Source organism: Cnephaeus nilssonii (assembly GCF_951640355.1).
Source record: "Cnephaeus nilssonii genome assembly, chromosome: 4".
Lineage (NCBI taxonomy): Eukaryota > Metazoa > Chordata > Mammalia > Chiroptera > Vespertilionidae > Cnephaeus > Cnephaeus nilssonii.
This window is the reverse complement of record NC_137075.1, coordinates 87,771,110-87,785,504: the sequence shown is the minus strand read 5'-3', so window position 1 is coordinate 87,785,504 and position 14,395 is coordinate 87,771,110. Positions and strand designations below refer to the sequence as shown.

General features: G+C 40.4%; 1 protein-coding gene across 6 annotated transcripts in view; it reads left to right on the top strand.

Annotated features, from left to right (window-relative positions):
- Nucleotides 1-308: 308 nt before the first annotated feature.
- Nucleotides 309-14,395, top strand: part of LOC307098821 (acylphosphatase-1) — a 41,679-nt gene continuing 27,592 nt past the window's right edge. For 2 of the 6 annotated variants that reach the window (XM_079769920.1, XM_079769922.1), the window contains exon 1: nucleotides 9,723-13,196. In XM_079769920.1, the coding sequence (XP_079626046.1) occupies nucleotides 9,812-13,196 (3,385 nt within the window). In that variant the 5' untranslated portion in view covers nucleotides 9,723-9,811. Of the gene's footprint in view, nucleotides 456-770; nucleotides 869-6,260; nucleotides 8,356-9,722; nucleotides 13,197-14,395 lie in introns of those variants that run through there. The other 4 variants (XM_079769926.1, XM_079769925.1, XM_079769921.1 and 1 more) reach the window with 4 other exon arrangements.

Sequence of the window (14,395 nt, the reverse complement as noted above, 5' to 3'; positions counted from 1 at the left end):
CTTTTGGAGCAACAGTTGCTGTTGGGAACTTTATTATCATTTACATCACTTATAATACTTGTGCTGACAGTAGCCGTTTTCTGAAAAGCCGGGATAATTAAATTAAAATGTCACGCCTCCTGACAAGTCCTCCGAGCCCGAGGCTCCGGAGCGGTCCCAGACCCCCGGGTCCCCAAATCCCACCCTCTGGGCGGGCTCTGGGCCGAGCGCGCCGGCCCTGATTGGTCATCAGACGTGATGGGCGTGCGAAACAGCGAAGGAAGAGCTGCGCTCTGAGCTTCCGGAGCGGCGGTTACGCGCTCGGGGAGCCGTTGGCGTGGTGGTCGGTGGTTGCCGGTGCCGTCCCGGCCCCCGGGCGGGAGGGTCGAGGGGGTAAGCCCGGGGGGCGCCCCTCCGTTCCATCAGCCTCAGCTGTTAGTGGGAGGGAGAGGATTCTGGCGGCGTGTGGGAGCGAGGTCCGTGGGAAGCGGGAGGGTGGGGAGGGGGCGGGACGGTGTGGGGAGGGAACTGGACCCAAAGGGAATCGGCCCCGGAGAGGCCTCTGTGGGCCGGGGCGACCCGGACTCCCTCGCCCAGGTGCCTTCCCGTTCCTTCGCTCGCCCTCGCTTTCGGTATCCGCTTACGGACCCTGAAGTCCGGGGCCTTAGGTCGGGGAGCGGTCGCCGCGTTAAGGGTGTGGAGTGTCGGGGTGGCCTTTCTGCCCTGGATTGGGGGTTCTGGTGTAGGATAACGAGTCCTGTCTGCTTCTCTGTTCTTCTGGTGTCCGGCAGGGTTGAGCATGAACATGGCAGAAGGGGACACGCTGATATCAGTGGATTATGAGGTTTTTGGGAAGGTGCAAGGGGTGTTTTTCCGCAAGTACACTCAGGTACGTGGTCTGCGGCTTCGGGATGTGCGCGGACTCGGGGGGCGCGTTCCTGGCGAGGTGCGGTGGGCGGAGCCGGCTGTTGAGCCCCGCGGCCAAGGGGGTTTGTAGAGCAGTGGGCATGAGCATGCTTTGCAGTGAGCAAAATACAATACAAATGGCAGGTTTCTCTGCTGTTGTTATGGTTATTTTTTAATCCTCACCCGAGGACAGTTTCCCATTGATTTTTAGACAGAGTGGGGGAGAGAGGGACAGAGAGAAATATCGATGTGAGAGAAGCACATCGATGGTTGTTTCCTGTACACACCCGGACCAGGAGCCTGCAACCGAGGTACCTGCCCTTGACCAGAATTGAACCCCGGGACCCTTGGGTCCGCAGGCCCACGGCCAAACTGGCTAGGGCACTCTGCTGTTATTCTTATTTTCCTAACAGTGCTGCTTGAGTACCTAGACACATATTAATGAGCTTCTCTCTTCCAAAGGGGATTAGAGGGCTTCCCCAGGTCTACCTATTTTGGCATCATCAAACCAATCACAATTCGGGTAGGAAAGCTAACCTTAATCAAGGAGATAGCATTTAGATGAACGCATGACATTTATGTAATCTACTAGAGGCCCTATGCAGGAAATTCGCGAAAGAGCCGCTGTTCGGTCAATTTGCATATTATTATAGGTGGCATAGCATCTTCTGTAGCTGCTGCATTTCCTTCAGACCTCTCTTATTCCTTCAACCTTTCCCCATTCTCTCAATTAATTTCTACTCATTTTGTCTTTGAAAGAAGAATCACCTTTTCTAGCTGAAGCTTTTCTAATGAAAATACTTAATCCATTCCAGGGTAAGTAACGGTAACACTGAACATGGAGTCCGGTATTCCTACTAAAGTACTAGGGAGTAATTGAGGGGATGAGCAAACTACTGACAGCTTCTACCTCTGCCTTAATGTCCTTAATCTTCCCTTAACATGCAGGCAGAAATGCAATCTCGATTTCCCTTCTGTCTTCTGTAGGGGTTATCGGGCTATTGCCTGCCCAGGGTATCTCCAGCCCCAAAGATAATGAGTTAAGACTGCAGAACGAGCCAAAACCGGTTTGGCTCAGTGGATAGAGCGTCGGCCTGCGGACTCAAGGGTCTCAGGTTCGATTCCGGTCAAGGGCATGTACCTTGGTTGCGGGCACATCCCCAGTAGGGAGTGTGCAGGAGGCAGCTGATCAATGTTTCTCTCTCATCGATGTTTCTAACTCTCTATCCCTCTCCTTTCCTCTCTGTGAAAAAATCAATAAAATTAAAAAAATAAAAAGACTGCAGAACTTTCCAAGTGTCACATTCCCTGGAGTGTAGTACTTAAAATTCATCTTGAATCTTTGAAACATGAATGTTAAATGCCACTACCTCTTTTCCCAATTACTTGCAAATCATTTCCTCCTGTTTCACACTCATAGAAGTACCTGTTGAAAAAAAATTATTGAAAATCATAGTAAAAGAGGTATGTTCTGTTAGCTTTGCTACCATTTATGCAGGGTAAATTCCTGTGATATAGTAAGTGGAGGTGACAGCTTCAAAGATTAATTAAAGTTGTTGAAGGAAAAGGACCAGATAGTAATATAGCTCATTTTTCTCTACTGCTATCCCCACCCCGCACCCCTAATTTAGAGACAATAAAAGAATGCAGAAAAATAAATATTGATTTGGAGAACTTTACGGAAAATGTCATCTTTTTTTCCCCTTAATTAGACTTGTAGCTTATTCTTTAATACTTATAATTACTTTGTATATATATGTTCATTTTAACAATGGTTTTGTTTTGCTACAGTCTGTTTGCATGTTGATATACTCTAGCCTCTTAATTAAATTCCATCACTCCTAGAATGACTGATGAGAATACTTGAAGGAACTTTTTAAGTTGGAATAAAATTCACATCCATAAAACTCACCTTTTTAAAATGTATAAATGAGTGGATTTTAGTATATTTACAAAGTTGTACACTAATTCCAGAACATTTCATCACCTTCATAAGAAGCCCCATATCCATTAGCACACACCCCCACCCCAACCCCTCCAGCCCCTCGCAGTCACTAACCTCATTTCTGTCCCTATGGATTTGTCTATTCTGGACATTTGGTGTCAATGGAATCACTATGTGGCCTTTTGTGTTGGGTTTCTTTCACTTAATACAGGGGTAGGGAACATCCGGCCAGTGGGCCGTGTAAGGCCGGAGAAATCATTTGGTCAGGCCCTGCCAAGGCATTAGGGGTGATTTAATTGTTTGACCAAATATAGCAGGCTGATTTTTAAGTTGATAATTTTGTTTGGCCCTTGGCAGAAAAAAGTTTCCTCAACCCTGACTTAACACAATGTTTTCAAGGATTATTCATATTATAGCATATTAGAACTTAATTCTCTCTTTTTTATGGCTAAATAATATTCCATGTATGGATATACCACATTTTATATATCCATTCATCAACTGATGGGTATTTAAGTTATTTTCATTTTTTGGCTATTATGAATAATGATGCTGTACATTTATGTACTTGCTTTTATGCAAACATTGTTTCAATTCCCTTGTATATGCCAAGGAGTAGCTTGCTGGGTCACATAGTAACTCTATGTATAACTGTGAGGAACAGCAAAACTATTTTCCAAAGCAGCTATATCATTTTACATTTTGCATTCTCATGATGAATGAGAATTTCAGTTTCTCCAAATCCTTGCCAACAGTTGTTTGTATTTTTTATTAGAGCCATCCTAGTGTGTGTGAAGTGATATCTCATTGTGGTATTTTTTGTTTTGTTTTGAGATTTCAATGACTTTAAAAGGATTGAAGTCATACAAAGCATGTTCTCTGACCACAATGGAACTAAACTACAAATCAATAACAGAAAAATAACTGGAAAATCTCTAAATATATGGAAACTATATAATACACTTTGTTTGTTTGTTTGTTTTTTGTTAATCCTCACCCAAAGGTATTTTTTCCATTGATTTTTAGATAGAGTAGAAGGGAAGGAGGAAGGAAGGAAAGAAGGGGGGAGGGGGAGAAAGAGAGAGAGAGAGAGAGAGAGAGAGAGAGAGAGAGAGAGAGAGAGAGACATCTATCGGTTACCTCCTGATAAGACCCAACTGGGGATCGATCCCACAACTTTTTGGTGTATAGGATGACCCTCCAACCAACTGAGCTACTCAGCCAGGGCCCTTTGCCCATTTTTAACTGAGTTATTTGTCTTATTGTTGATTTGTAAGAAATTTTGTATATTCTGGATATTAGTCCCTTATATTATTTGCAAATATTTCTCCTGAGGTTTTCTTTTCACTTTCTTGATGAAAACTTTGAAGCATAAATATTTTTAATATTGATGAAGTCTAATTTATTTTTTTGTTGCTTGTGACTTCAGTTTTATATTCAAGTTGGAATATAATTCTTTGCCTAATCCAAGGATGGAAGAAGGTTCATGCTTACTTATGTTTTCTTCTAAAAGTTTCTTCTAAGCCCTGACCTGTTTGGCTCAGTGGATAGAGTGTCGGCCTGCGGACTCAGGGGTCCCGGGTTCGATTCCGGTCAAGGGCATGTACCTTGGTTGCGGGCACATCCCCGGTGGGGGGTGTGCAGGAGGCAGCTGATCGATGTTTCTCTCGCATCGATGTTTCTGGCTCTCTATTCCTCTCTGTGAAAAATCAGTAAAATATATTTAAAAAATAAATAAAAGTTTCTTCTAAGAGTTTTATAGTTTAATCTCTTAGCTTCAGGTCTTTGATCCAGATTCAGTTATTTTTTTAAAATATATTTTTATTAATTTCAGAGAGGAGGGGAAGAGGGATAGAGAGAAACATCAATGGTGAGAGAGAAACATTGATCGGCTGCCTCCTGCACGCCCACTTGGGGATCGAGCTCTAAACCCAGGCATGTGCCTCAACCAGGAATTGAACCGTGACCTCCTGGTTCATAGGTCCACACTCAACCACTGAGCGGTCCAGGCTAGTTTCAGTTAATTTTTTATGTGGGTTGAGGTAAGGAGTCCAGCTTTATGCTTTTATTTTTATTTATTTTTTTAAATAAATCTTTATTGTTCAGATTATTATAGTTGTTCCTCTTTTTTCCCCCCATAGCTCCCTTCCACCCGGTTCCCACCCCACCCTCTGCCCTTACCCTCCCAGCCCCCACTGTCCTCATCCATAGTTGTACGATTTTGTCCAGTGTCTTCCCGCACCCCCCACACCCCTTTCCCCCCCGAGGATTATCAGTCCACTCCCTTTCTATGCCCCTGATTCTATTATATTCACCAGATTATTCTGTTCATCAGAGTTTTTATTCACTTGATTTTTTAGAATCACTTGTTGATAGATAACGTATTTGTTGTTCATAATTTTTATCTTTACTTTTTTCTTCTTTTTCCTCTTCTTAAAGAATACCTTTCAGCATTTCGTATAATACTGGTTTGGTGATGATGAACTCCTTTAGCTTTTTCTTATCTGTGAAGCTCTTTAGCTGACCTTCAATTCTAAATGATAGCTTTGCTGGGTAGAGTAATCTTGGTTGTAGGTTCTTGCTATTCGTCACTTTGAATATTTCTTGCCACTCTAAGCACTGGTACCTTGCCAAATATTTAGCGATTCCACAGTTTAATGACTTTAAGGGAAAACACTAGAAAGGGTAAGAAAAGAGCAACTACAATGATTAGATGGTCTTCATAAGTTTATTCAATTTAAACAGAAGAAAAGAAAGTAAAGTGCAAAACCTAACAGTTATGTAATCTCATGAAACTTTGGTTTTCAGAGGCTGATCACCAGTTGCCCTTCCTTCTCTAGGAGGATGATAGAAAGTGGGCTTTGGATGCAACATAAAGACAGTGGGTTAGACAGTTTCTCCATAGGGAGAACAATGGAATGAGTTGCCCAGGAAATTGTGAAATACTCTCCAATGATCTTTAAAGATATAATGGACACTTATTCATCTGGATTTGTTTAGATGTGGTCCTGATTAAAGACAAAGAGAAGGATCAGATAACTTTATGCTTTTTCTATTTAATATACTCAATAGATTCTTGATTAGAAGGAAAAATGTATAAGATACAAACTGCCCAGCATCCTAACAATTAGCCTTAGGGAATCATTTTGAAAGCATCTGATTTTATCTTAAGTCATCAGTATTACATAGTGAAAAATTCTACTGGCTTGGTTATATAGGTTAGAAGAAGGAAATGAAGCAAAGTGGTCAACATTTCATATTAAAATCAGCAATGAGATTCTTCTTCTTGTTCTGTTTTGACTGTTCTGGACAATATCAAATTAGTTTCAGTGGCTTGATTTTAGACCAAGATTCTGGCAAAGATTGTAGTCTCACTTTGTTTTGTTTAATCTCACTGGATTTCTCTTTCTTGTTTTTTTCTTCCCCTTAGGCTGAGAGTAAAAAGCTGGGATTGGTAGGCTGGGTCCAGAACACAGACCAGGGCACAGTGCAAGGACAATTGCAAGGTCCCATCTCCAAAGTGCGTCATATGCAGGAATGGCTTGAGACAAAAGGAAGTCCCAAATCCCACATCGACAGAGCAAACTTCAACAATGAGAAAGTCATCGTAAAGTTGGATTACTCAGATTTCCAAATTGTAAAATAGTGCCCTGAATTCAGATTTTCCAAGAGAAACTCAGAGGTTTTGCTTTTATTGTTAATAGGGATAGAATTATTCTGAGTAATATTAGAATTTGTCAGTAAGTTATTTTAGTTTCAGATACCTGAATGTTACTGTATATAGTATGTATGATGGAAGGAATGATTACAACTGTACACAATTCTAATAAAAACACATCAGAACCATCTGTAGGGCGAAATTCATTTTGGGCAAAATAAGAGATATTTACTCAGTAAACATCTGTGGGAAGATAATTTTGAGGTAATTTAAAGAGGTCTGAAAGAAAAAGCAGTTACTTTGAATCATTTCTTTGAATGGTTTCCATGAAGTTTTCTTCAGGAAGTTGCACACCTAATAACAAATCCCATAAGTTCAACTTGTTAGCTGCTCAAATGATGTTTTGGACTAATTACTTTTAATTTTCTTGAGTTTCTGTCATTCCTTTTCCCTGGGTAAGGAATTCACAAAAAGCAGTTAGTCTGGGCTAAATTATGTGCCTCCTCCCAATTCTTTTTTTTTTTTTTTCTCCTCCCAATTCTTATGTTGAATTGTTAACACCTAGTACCTCAGAATGTGACTGTATTTGGAGAGAGGGTCTTTTCAGAGGTAATTAAGGTTAAATGAAGTCATTAGGGTGGGCCCTAATCCAATATGTCCTTATAAGAGGAAATTTGGAAACAGACATGTGCATGCACATAAGAAAGGACATGTGAAGACAGAGGGAGAAACCAGCCACCTACAAGACAAGGATAGAGTCCACAGAAGAAATCATGTCTCACAGCTTGCTCACAGACTTCTAGCCTCCACAACTGTGACAAAATAAGTATCTAGTTTAAGCCACCCTGTCTGTGGTGGTTTATTGTGACAAACTGATACAAGCAATACTCAGGATTTTGCTTCATTAGCCCTGAAAATCTCCTGATTGGTTTGGTCAACCATTAAGCAGGTATACATTGAATGCTTACTGGGTTTGACAAATTTGTCACAAATTCCAAATTTTAAAAATAGAAGGTTTTACTCAGCCAGAGTGGCTCTGGTCGAGCATCAACCCATGAAGTCACCGGTTTGATTCCCTGTCAAGGCACATGCCCGGTTGTGGGCTGGATCCTCAGGGGGCTTACAGCAGGCAGCCTATCTGTGATTCTCTTCATTGAAGTTTCGCTCCCTCTCCCTTTCTCCCTCTAAAAAAACCAATAAAACATTTTTTAAAAATGTATAAGGTCTCAATGAAAATGAGAGTAAAAACTGGCAATGATTCCCAAAACACCTATTTTCACCGTGTTCTTAGAGTTCCACTCTCATTCTGTTAGAAAAGAAGCTGTGGTGTATTAGGAAAACACCCAAAAAAGGCAATGAAGGGAGTCTAGGTGTTCTGGTCCTCAAATTAAGAGAATTGAGGTAGTTTCTCAGTCTTCCCAGCTCTTAAACGATTTGATAAGACGGAAGGCTGTGGATTTATTCATTGAGTGCCTAACATAAGTCAGGCACTGTTCTTGGCCATGGGGATACAGCAATAAACAGACAAAATCCTTACCTTCAAATGGCTTTCATTCTAGTGAGAGAAGACAAGGAGCAAATAATATATTGAATTACATGGTAGTGCGTGCAAAGGAAAAACGGGAAAGAGGAAACACAAACAAAAGTAAAAATTACTAGAAACAGTTTTTCATGCCATGCTAAAAGGGGATAAGGATTGGGAATTCGGGAATACCCGTGTGAAAAGGCCTGGGGACTCAAAGCGTGCGCGTGCGCATTGAAGTGTCTCGGAGGAAAGGGACTTCTCCGAATCTCCGAAGCGCATGCTCCCGGCTCGCGCGTGCACGAGCCTCGCGAGCCAACGAGCGCAGAGCCGGCATCCGAGGCGGTTGGTATCTCGAGTTGGTGAAGGGTGGTTTGAGGTGACTTGGGAGAAGCACGCGACGAAAGGATGATTCCGGGAGCTCTTCTAACACCGGAAGGGTCGTGACGTCCCTGCGGGCCAGCTCTCCGGAGCCGGCTGCGCAGGGGCTCCGGGAGGCCCCGGGCTTCCTTCGCCGCGGGCGCGCACGTCGGGGCGGGCCTGAGTTTAGGGTTGGGAGTCAGGGGAGGGGCCGGGCGGAGGCTGAGCCTGGAGGGGCGGGGCCTGCGGCCGCGGTCCCGCCCTCAAAGCTTTGCGTTGCCATAGAAATAATCAGATCTGCACTGACAGCTCGGATTTTCCCCGGGTTTGAAAATCCAGCCCCACCACCTGAGAGAGGTCTAGACTATGCTGCTCTCTTACCTCTGAAGAAGAGCTAGGACCTTTAATTGCACCATAATCTTTTTTTTTTTAAATATATTTTATTGACTTTTTACAGAGAGGAAAGGAGAGGGACAGAGAGCTAGAAACATCGATGAGAGAGAAACATCGACCAGCTGCCTCTTGCACACCCCCTACCGGGGATGTGCCCGCAACCAAGGTACATGCCCTTGACCGGAATCGAACCTGGGACCTTTCAGTCCGCAGACCGACGCTCTATCCACTGAGCCAAACCGGTTTCGGCTGCACCATAATCTTAAATTTTTCTTTTTTTACTGGGAGAAATTTTAAAAACCCAGGTCAGACAGCCCCCTACCATCATTGTTATTACCGAGGTAGTTTGTAGCCATTGTAAAGACCAAAAGAGTATTAACACAAAAGGATATTAATAATAACCATCTGAAAACTTTTTACCAAAGTAAACTAAAATAATTCAGAAAGGCTTATAATGAAAAGGAATTTTATCCTTTCCCATTCCCAGTCTCTTTCCCTTGAGGTTACCTACACTTAACTATAATAATAATAATAATAATAATTAATAATAATTTCTTAATCCCATCTTTTCTTTATACAATAATTTGTCTTTATTTCCTCCTGTTCTTTCACCTTCTTATTACAGTGTCTTAGTATTTTATTATGATTTTTTTCTAAAAGTCATGGTTATTGTGTAATGTATAAATGTTATGAAACTAGCTTGGATTTTTGTGTGTGAATAATTTCTAGCTAATGTTAGTGGAATTTGGGCATCTGTTTTTGGTAAAGTGATTAGAATTTTGAACACTATCTTCACGGGTCAACTTCAAATGTGATTATGATTTCACTTTAGGGCATGTGGGATTTAGACGGGGTCAGTGAAAATTATGAAATTATCAGAGCTGCTTTGGATGTTAATTAAGTCCATTGCATCAAACCTGGGCTGTGTGATCTGCCTAGAGATCAGAGCTGTCATTTGTTTTGTTTTGTTTTGTTTTACAATGTGGTTTAATAAGAAATTTCATTTACGTCAAATGGTATTTTTTATAATGCCTCAGGAAAATAGGTAATGCTGTATAACCCTGAAGCTTTCATATGTGTATGTTTTTGTTTTATTTTTCTCCCAAAGGCAATTATTGACAGTCACAAAAGGAAACGGTTGCCTGGCATTCTCACCAGTTTTCTACCTGCCATGATCAAGTGCTTGTCCGCTGAAGTACAAGCCAAATTGCGTTCTGGTTTGGCGATATGCTCCTTAGGCCAATGTGTGGAGGAGCTTGCCCTCAACAGTATTGATGCTGAAGCAAAATGTGTGGCTGTGAGGCTGAACATGGAAATCTTCCAAATCCAAGTGATAGACAATGGATTTGGGATAGGGAGGGATGATGTGGACAAGGTAGGAAATCGTTATTTCACTAGTAAATGCAACTCCGTACAGGACTTGGAGAACCCAAGGTTTTATGGTTTCCGAGGGGAGGCCTTGGCCAGTATAGCGGACATGGCCAGTGCTGTGGAAATTTCATCCAAGAAAAATGGGACAATGAAAACTTTTGTGAAACTGTTTCAGAATGGAAAAGCCCTGGATGCCTTTGAAGCTGACTTGACCAGACCAAGTGCTGGGACAACAGTAACAGTATATAACCTATTTTATCAGTTACCTGTAAGGAGGAGATGCATGGATCCTAGACTGGAGTTTGGGCAGGTTAGGCAGAGGATAGAAGCTCTCTCACTCATGCACCCTTCCATTTCTTTCTCTTTGAGAAATGACGTTTCTGGTTCCATGGTTCTTCAGCTCCCTAAAACCAAAGACATATGTTCCCGATTTTGTCAAATTTATGGACTAGGTAAGTCCCAAAAGTTAAGAGAAATAAATTTTAAATATAAGGAGTTTGAACTTAGTGGCTATATCAGCTCTGAAGCCCATTACAATAAGAATATGCAGTTTTTGTTTGTGAACAAAAGGCTAGTTTTAAGGACAAAGTTGCATAAACTCATTGACTTTTTATTAAGGAAAGAAAGTATTATATGCAAGCCAAAAAATGGCTCTGCCAGTAGGCAAATGAATTCAAGTCCTCGGCACCGGTCTCACCCAGAACTCCATGGGATATATGTAATCAATATACAGTGCCAATTCTGTGAATATGATGTGTGTATGGAGCCAGCAAAAACTCTGATTGAGTTTCAGAACTGGGAGACTGTTTTGGTTTGCATTCAAGAAGGAATGAAGATGTTCTTAAAGAAAGAAAAGTTATTTGTGGAATTATCAGGTGAAGACATTAAGGAATTTAGTGAAGATAATGATTTTAGTTTATTTAGTGCTACTTTTCAGAAGCCTGTGTCTTCTGATGAGAAGTGTGACAAAGTCAGTTTCCAAGAAGCATGTAATAATATTTTGGATTCCTATGAAATGTTTAATTTGCAATCAAAAGCTGTAAAAAGAAAAGCTACAGAAAACGTAAACATACAGAATTCTAGGAATTCAGAAGCTATCCGAAAAAAGACAAATGACTCATTTTTGTATACTTATGAATCTGATGGTCCAGGTCAGAGTACAATGACAGAGTCAGCTTTACAAAACAAAGATAGCTCTTGCTCAGAATCAAGGGTCTTAGAACAAGAGAGACCTGAAGCATCAGAATCAGGAGAAAAGGAGAGACATAAAAATTCTTGCTTGGAACTTAACTCTTTAGAAAATCCACGTGGAACCAATTCAGAAATGCCTGCAATCCCTTTTCAGACATTAGATCACTTTGAGGAGAGTGGAGATCTAGAAATACAGAAAGCAAGTACTACTGTTAATGACATGGCTGCCGACATCCTGAAAAAGAACAGAATTCAGAATCAACTAGAGACATTTAAAGGTGCTACTGAAACGGGCTGCCAACCTCTTTCTTCTGAGACGACATTACTGAGAGTACATGGTGCTCAGGGGGAGGAAGAGAAAAGAAACAAAGAACCTAGTAATTGTGGAAGAAATGTTTTTAGTTATGGGCAAATTAAATTATGTTCCACTGGCTTTATAACTCATGTGGTACAAAATGAGCAAACTGAAACAGAACATTTATTTAAAAATTGTGTTCGACCTGGTCCTGTGAGTGCTAAAGAAACACTTGGAAATAGAACACGCCATTCAGTTGAGACTCCAAACATCACAGATTTAACTAGCACGTTAAGTACAGAATTTGCTCAATTGTCCAACAAAAAATTGTGCAGAACAAATATAAGTTCTAGGCTAGAGAACAAACCTATACCAACTTACAAAAAATTTGCTATTTTGCAGGATGGTAGTAAAAAATCACACACAGGTGGCTTATTACTTGACACATCTTCTTTCTCTTGGTGTAGGCATGTTTCAAATGATAGTAAGAGAAAAGATAAGTTGATTGGTTTATCCAGACCCATCGCCCCTAAGAAGCTAAGCTTAAATTCACAACTAGGATCTTTAGAGAAGTTTAAAAGACAATATGGGAAGGTTAAAAATCCTCTGAATACAGAAGTAGAGGAAAATAATAATTTTGAAATCACTACCAATCTCAGTCCTCAAGTTGAACGTGACATTCCATGTAGAGACAAAAACCACGGAGACAACTCTGATATGTGTAAAATCACTACTATGAAACATCATGATTCAAATAGTAGTTGTCAACCTATAAGTCACATCCTTTATTCGGGAAACTTTCCATTCTCCAAGGAAGAAGACTGTTTAGAACAACAGATTCCTTGCTCAGGAGAAAGTCCTGTAACTCTAAAGGATCTATGTCATTTGAACAGAAAACCTTTGGATATTGAGAAATCACCTGAATCACTAGCCTCTAAATTATCCAAAATGAAAGGTTCTGAAAGAGAGACTCAAATAATGGAGATGAGTCATTTTATTGAACGTCCACAGTCAGATTCCAGTAGAAAAGACAGTGACTTACGCAGTGGGTTATCCCTAGATTCTTGTATGTTATTTAAAAATGAGTTTAAAAACACAGAGAGTATCATCATCCCAATGCCAGACTCTGTCACACAGGATAATTCCTTCAATAAAGATAGTGAAGCATATTCTAACAATACAACAGAGAGCTCTGTGATACCAGAAACAAGTTTGGTAGTACACTATAATAGCTCTGCACTTAGTAAAGATTTAGATGTTCTTACAGTTTCAGAACAACAGATGGGAAGTCCTGACTCTCCCAGTAGAATGTTAATGAGTCACAAGGACGATTCCACAGCCAACCCAAATGGAACTTGTTTTCAGAGTGAGGAATCTATAGCAACTTGTTCTGAAAATGAAGAGTCAAACTCATGTTCTTTGGATTGGCAACAGCATTTTGATGTAGCCCTGGGAAGAATGGTTTACATTAACAAAGTAACTGGACTTAGCACATTCACTGCTCCTACTGAGGACAGTCGGGCTGCTTGTACTAAGGATCTGACAACTGTGGCTGTGGATGTCATACTTGAGAATGGTAAGTATGATATAGTGTTCATGGCAGGAAATGCTTTTGAAGGTTATCTCAGCAGATGGAACATTTTAAACTTTAATTATAAAGCATGTTTTATGGTATATGAAGATTCTCTAGGTCCAATACTATTTAAATCTAGAAATACAATGAAAGCCTTATAGAATGGAAGTGTACATATATGTGTCTATGAGTATGTATATGTGTAAGAGGGTGAGACAGTTTTTAATGAAATGGTAGTATTAGTAGAGAAGGTCCACTATGCTTCTCTAGTTTGCTTTCCCCTCTCTTCCAAACTCAACTTCCTAGAAATTTAAAGGCACCTGCAATGCCAGTGTTGCTCTCTGCAGCTCCCAGGTAAACAGCCAGAATGATCCTCTAATCATCCTAGGTTTTCAAGTAAAATCTATGGTTCAGTACAGTACTATATATGTTTTTGTTATTGTTTTTTGGTGTGTTTTTTTTTTTTTTTTTTAGAAAATAGGACTTGACCATAAATTTTCTGAAATCTAGGTTAAATATGTACTTTCATAAATATACTTTTCAAATGTACTCCATTATAATGCATGTGTTAATCCGCTTGACCTGTTTATTGTGTAAGTAGCTGTTATCAGGCTTTAGATCATACCACAGGGCTACATCAGAGCCTAGACTAGGACTCTGAGTTCTCAGGTCTAAGTCAACATTAAAAGTGACGTCGTTTTGGCAGTGTGTTTAGAGCCAGATGTTGGGAGATAGTAAAGCTGACTCCCATCTGGCGATACTCTCGGTTTTGCATCAGGAGGATAAACATTAAGTGTGCATCCAAATTAAAAGTATTGAATGTTGCAAAAGAACGTAATTATATGAATGTAATAGCAAATTATAATTTATCTTTAGGATTAATAACTCTGGCAGGTGGCTCTGATTTAAGATTAAATTAGACCTTTATTTTTCAATGAGTTGGTTTTTTTTTCATTGTGAAAAAAATAACCACTGTAGTAACTTTCAAAGTATTAAATAGGAGAAAACCCCTTTCTTTCAATATGCTCCTGAGACTATCAGGTTGCTCTTAAAAGACACATGTGTTTTTCAATCTATGTAGTTTTATGTCCCGATTTATACTGAGTGTTTATCAGAGGTAAATCTAAGGAACTGGCACCTCATCTTCCTGAAATATAACTGCTTCTGATATAGTAATAAAAAAATAACTGGATTACATTAAA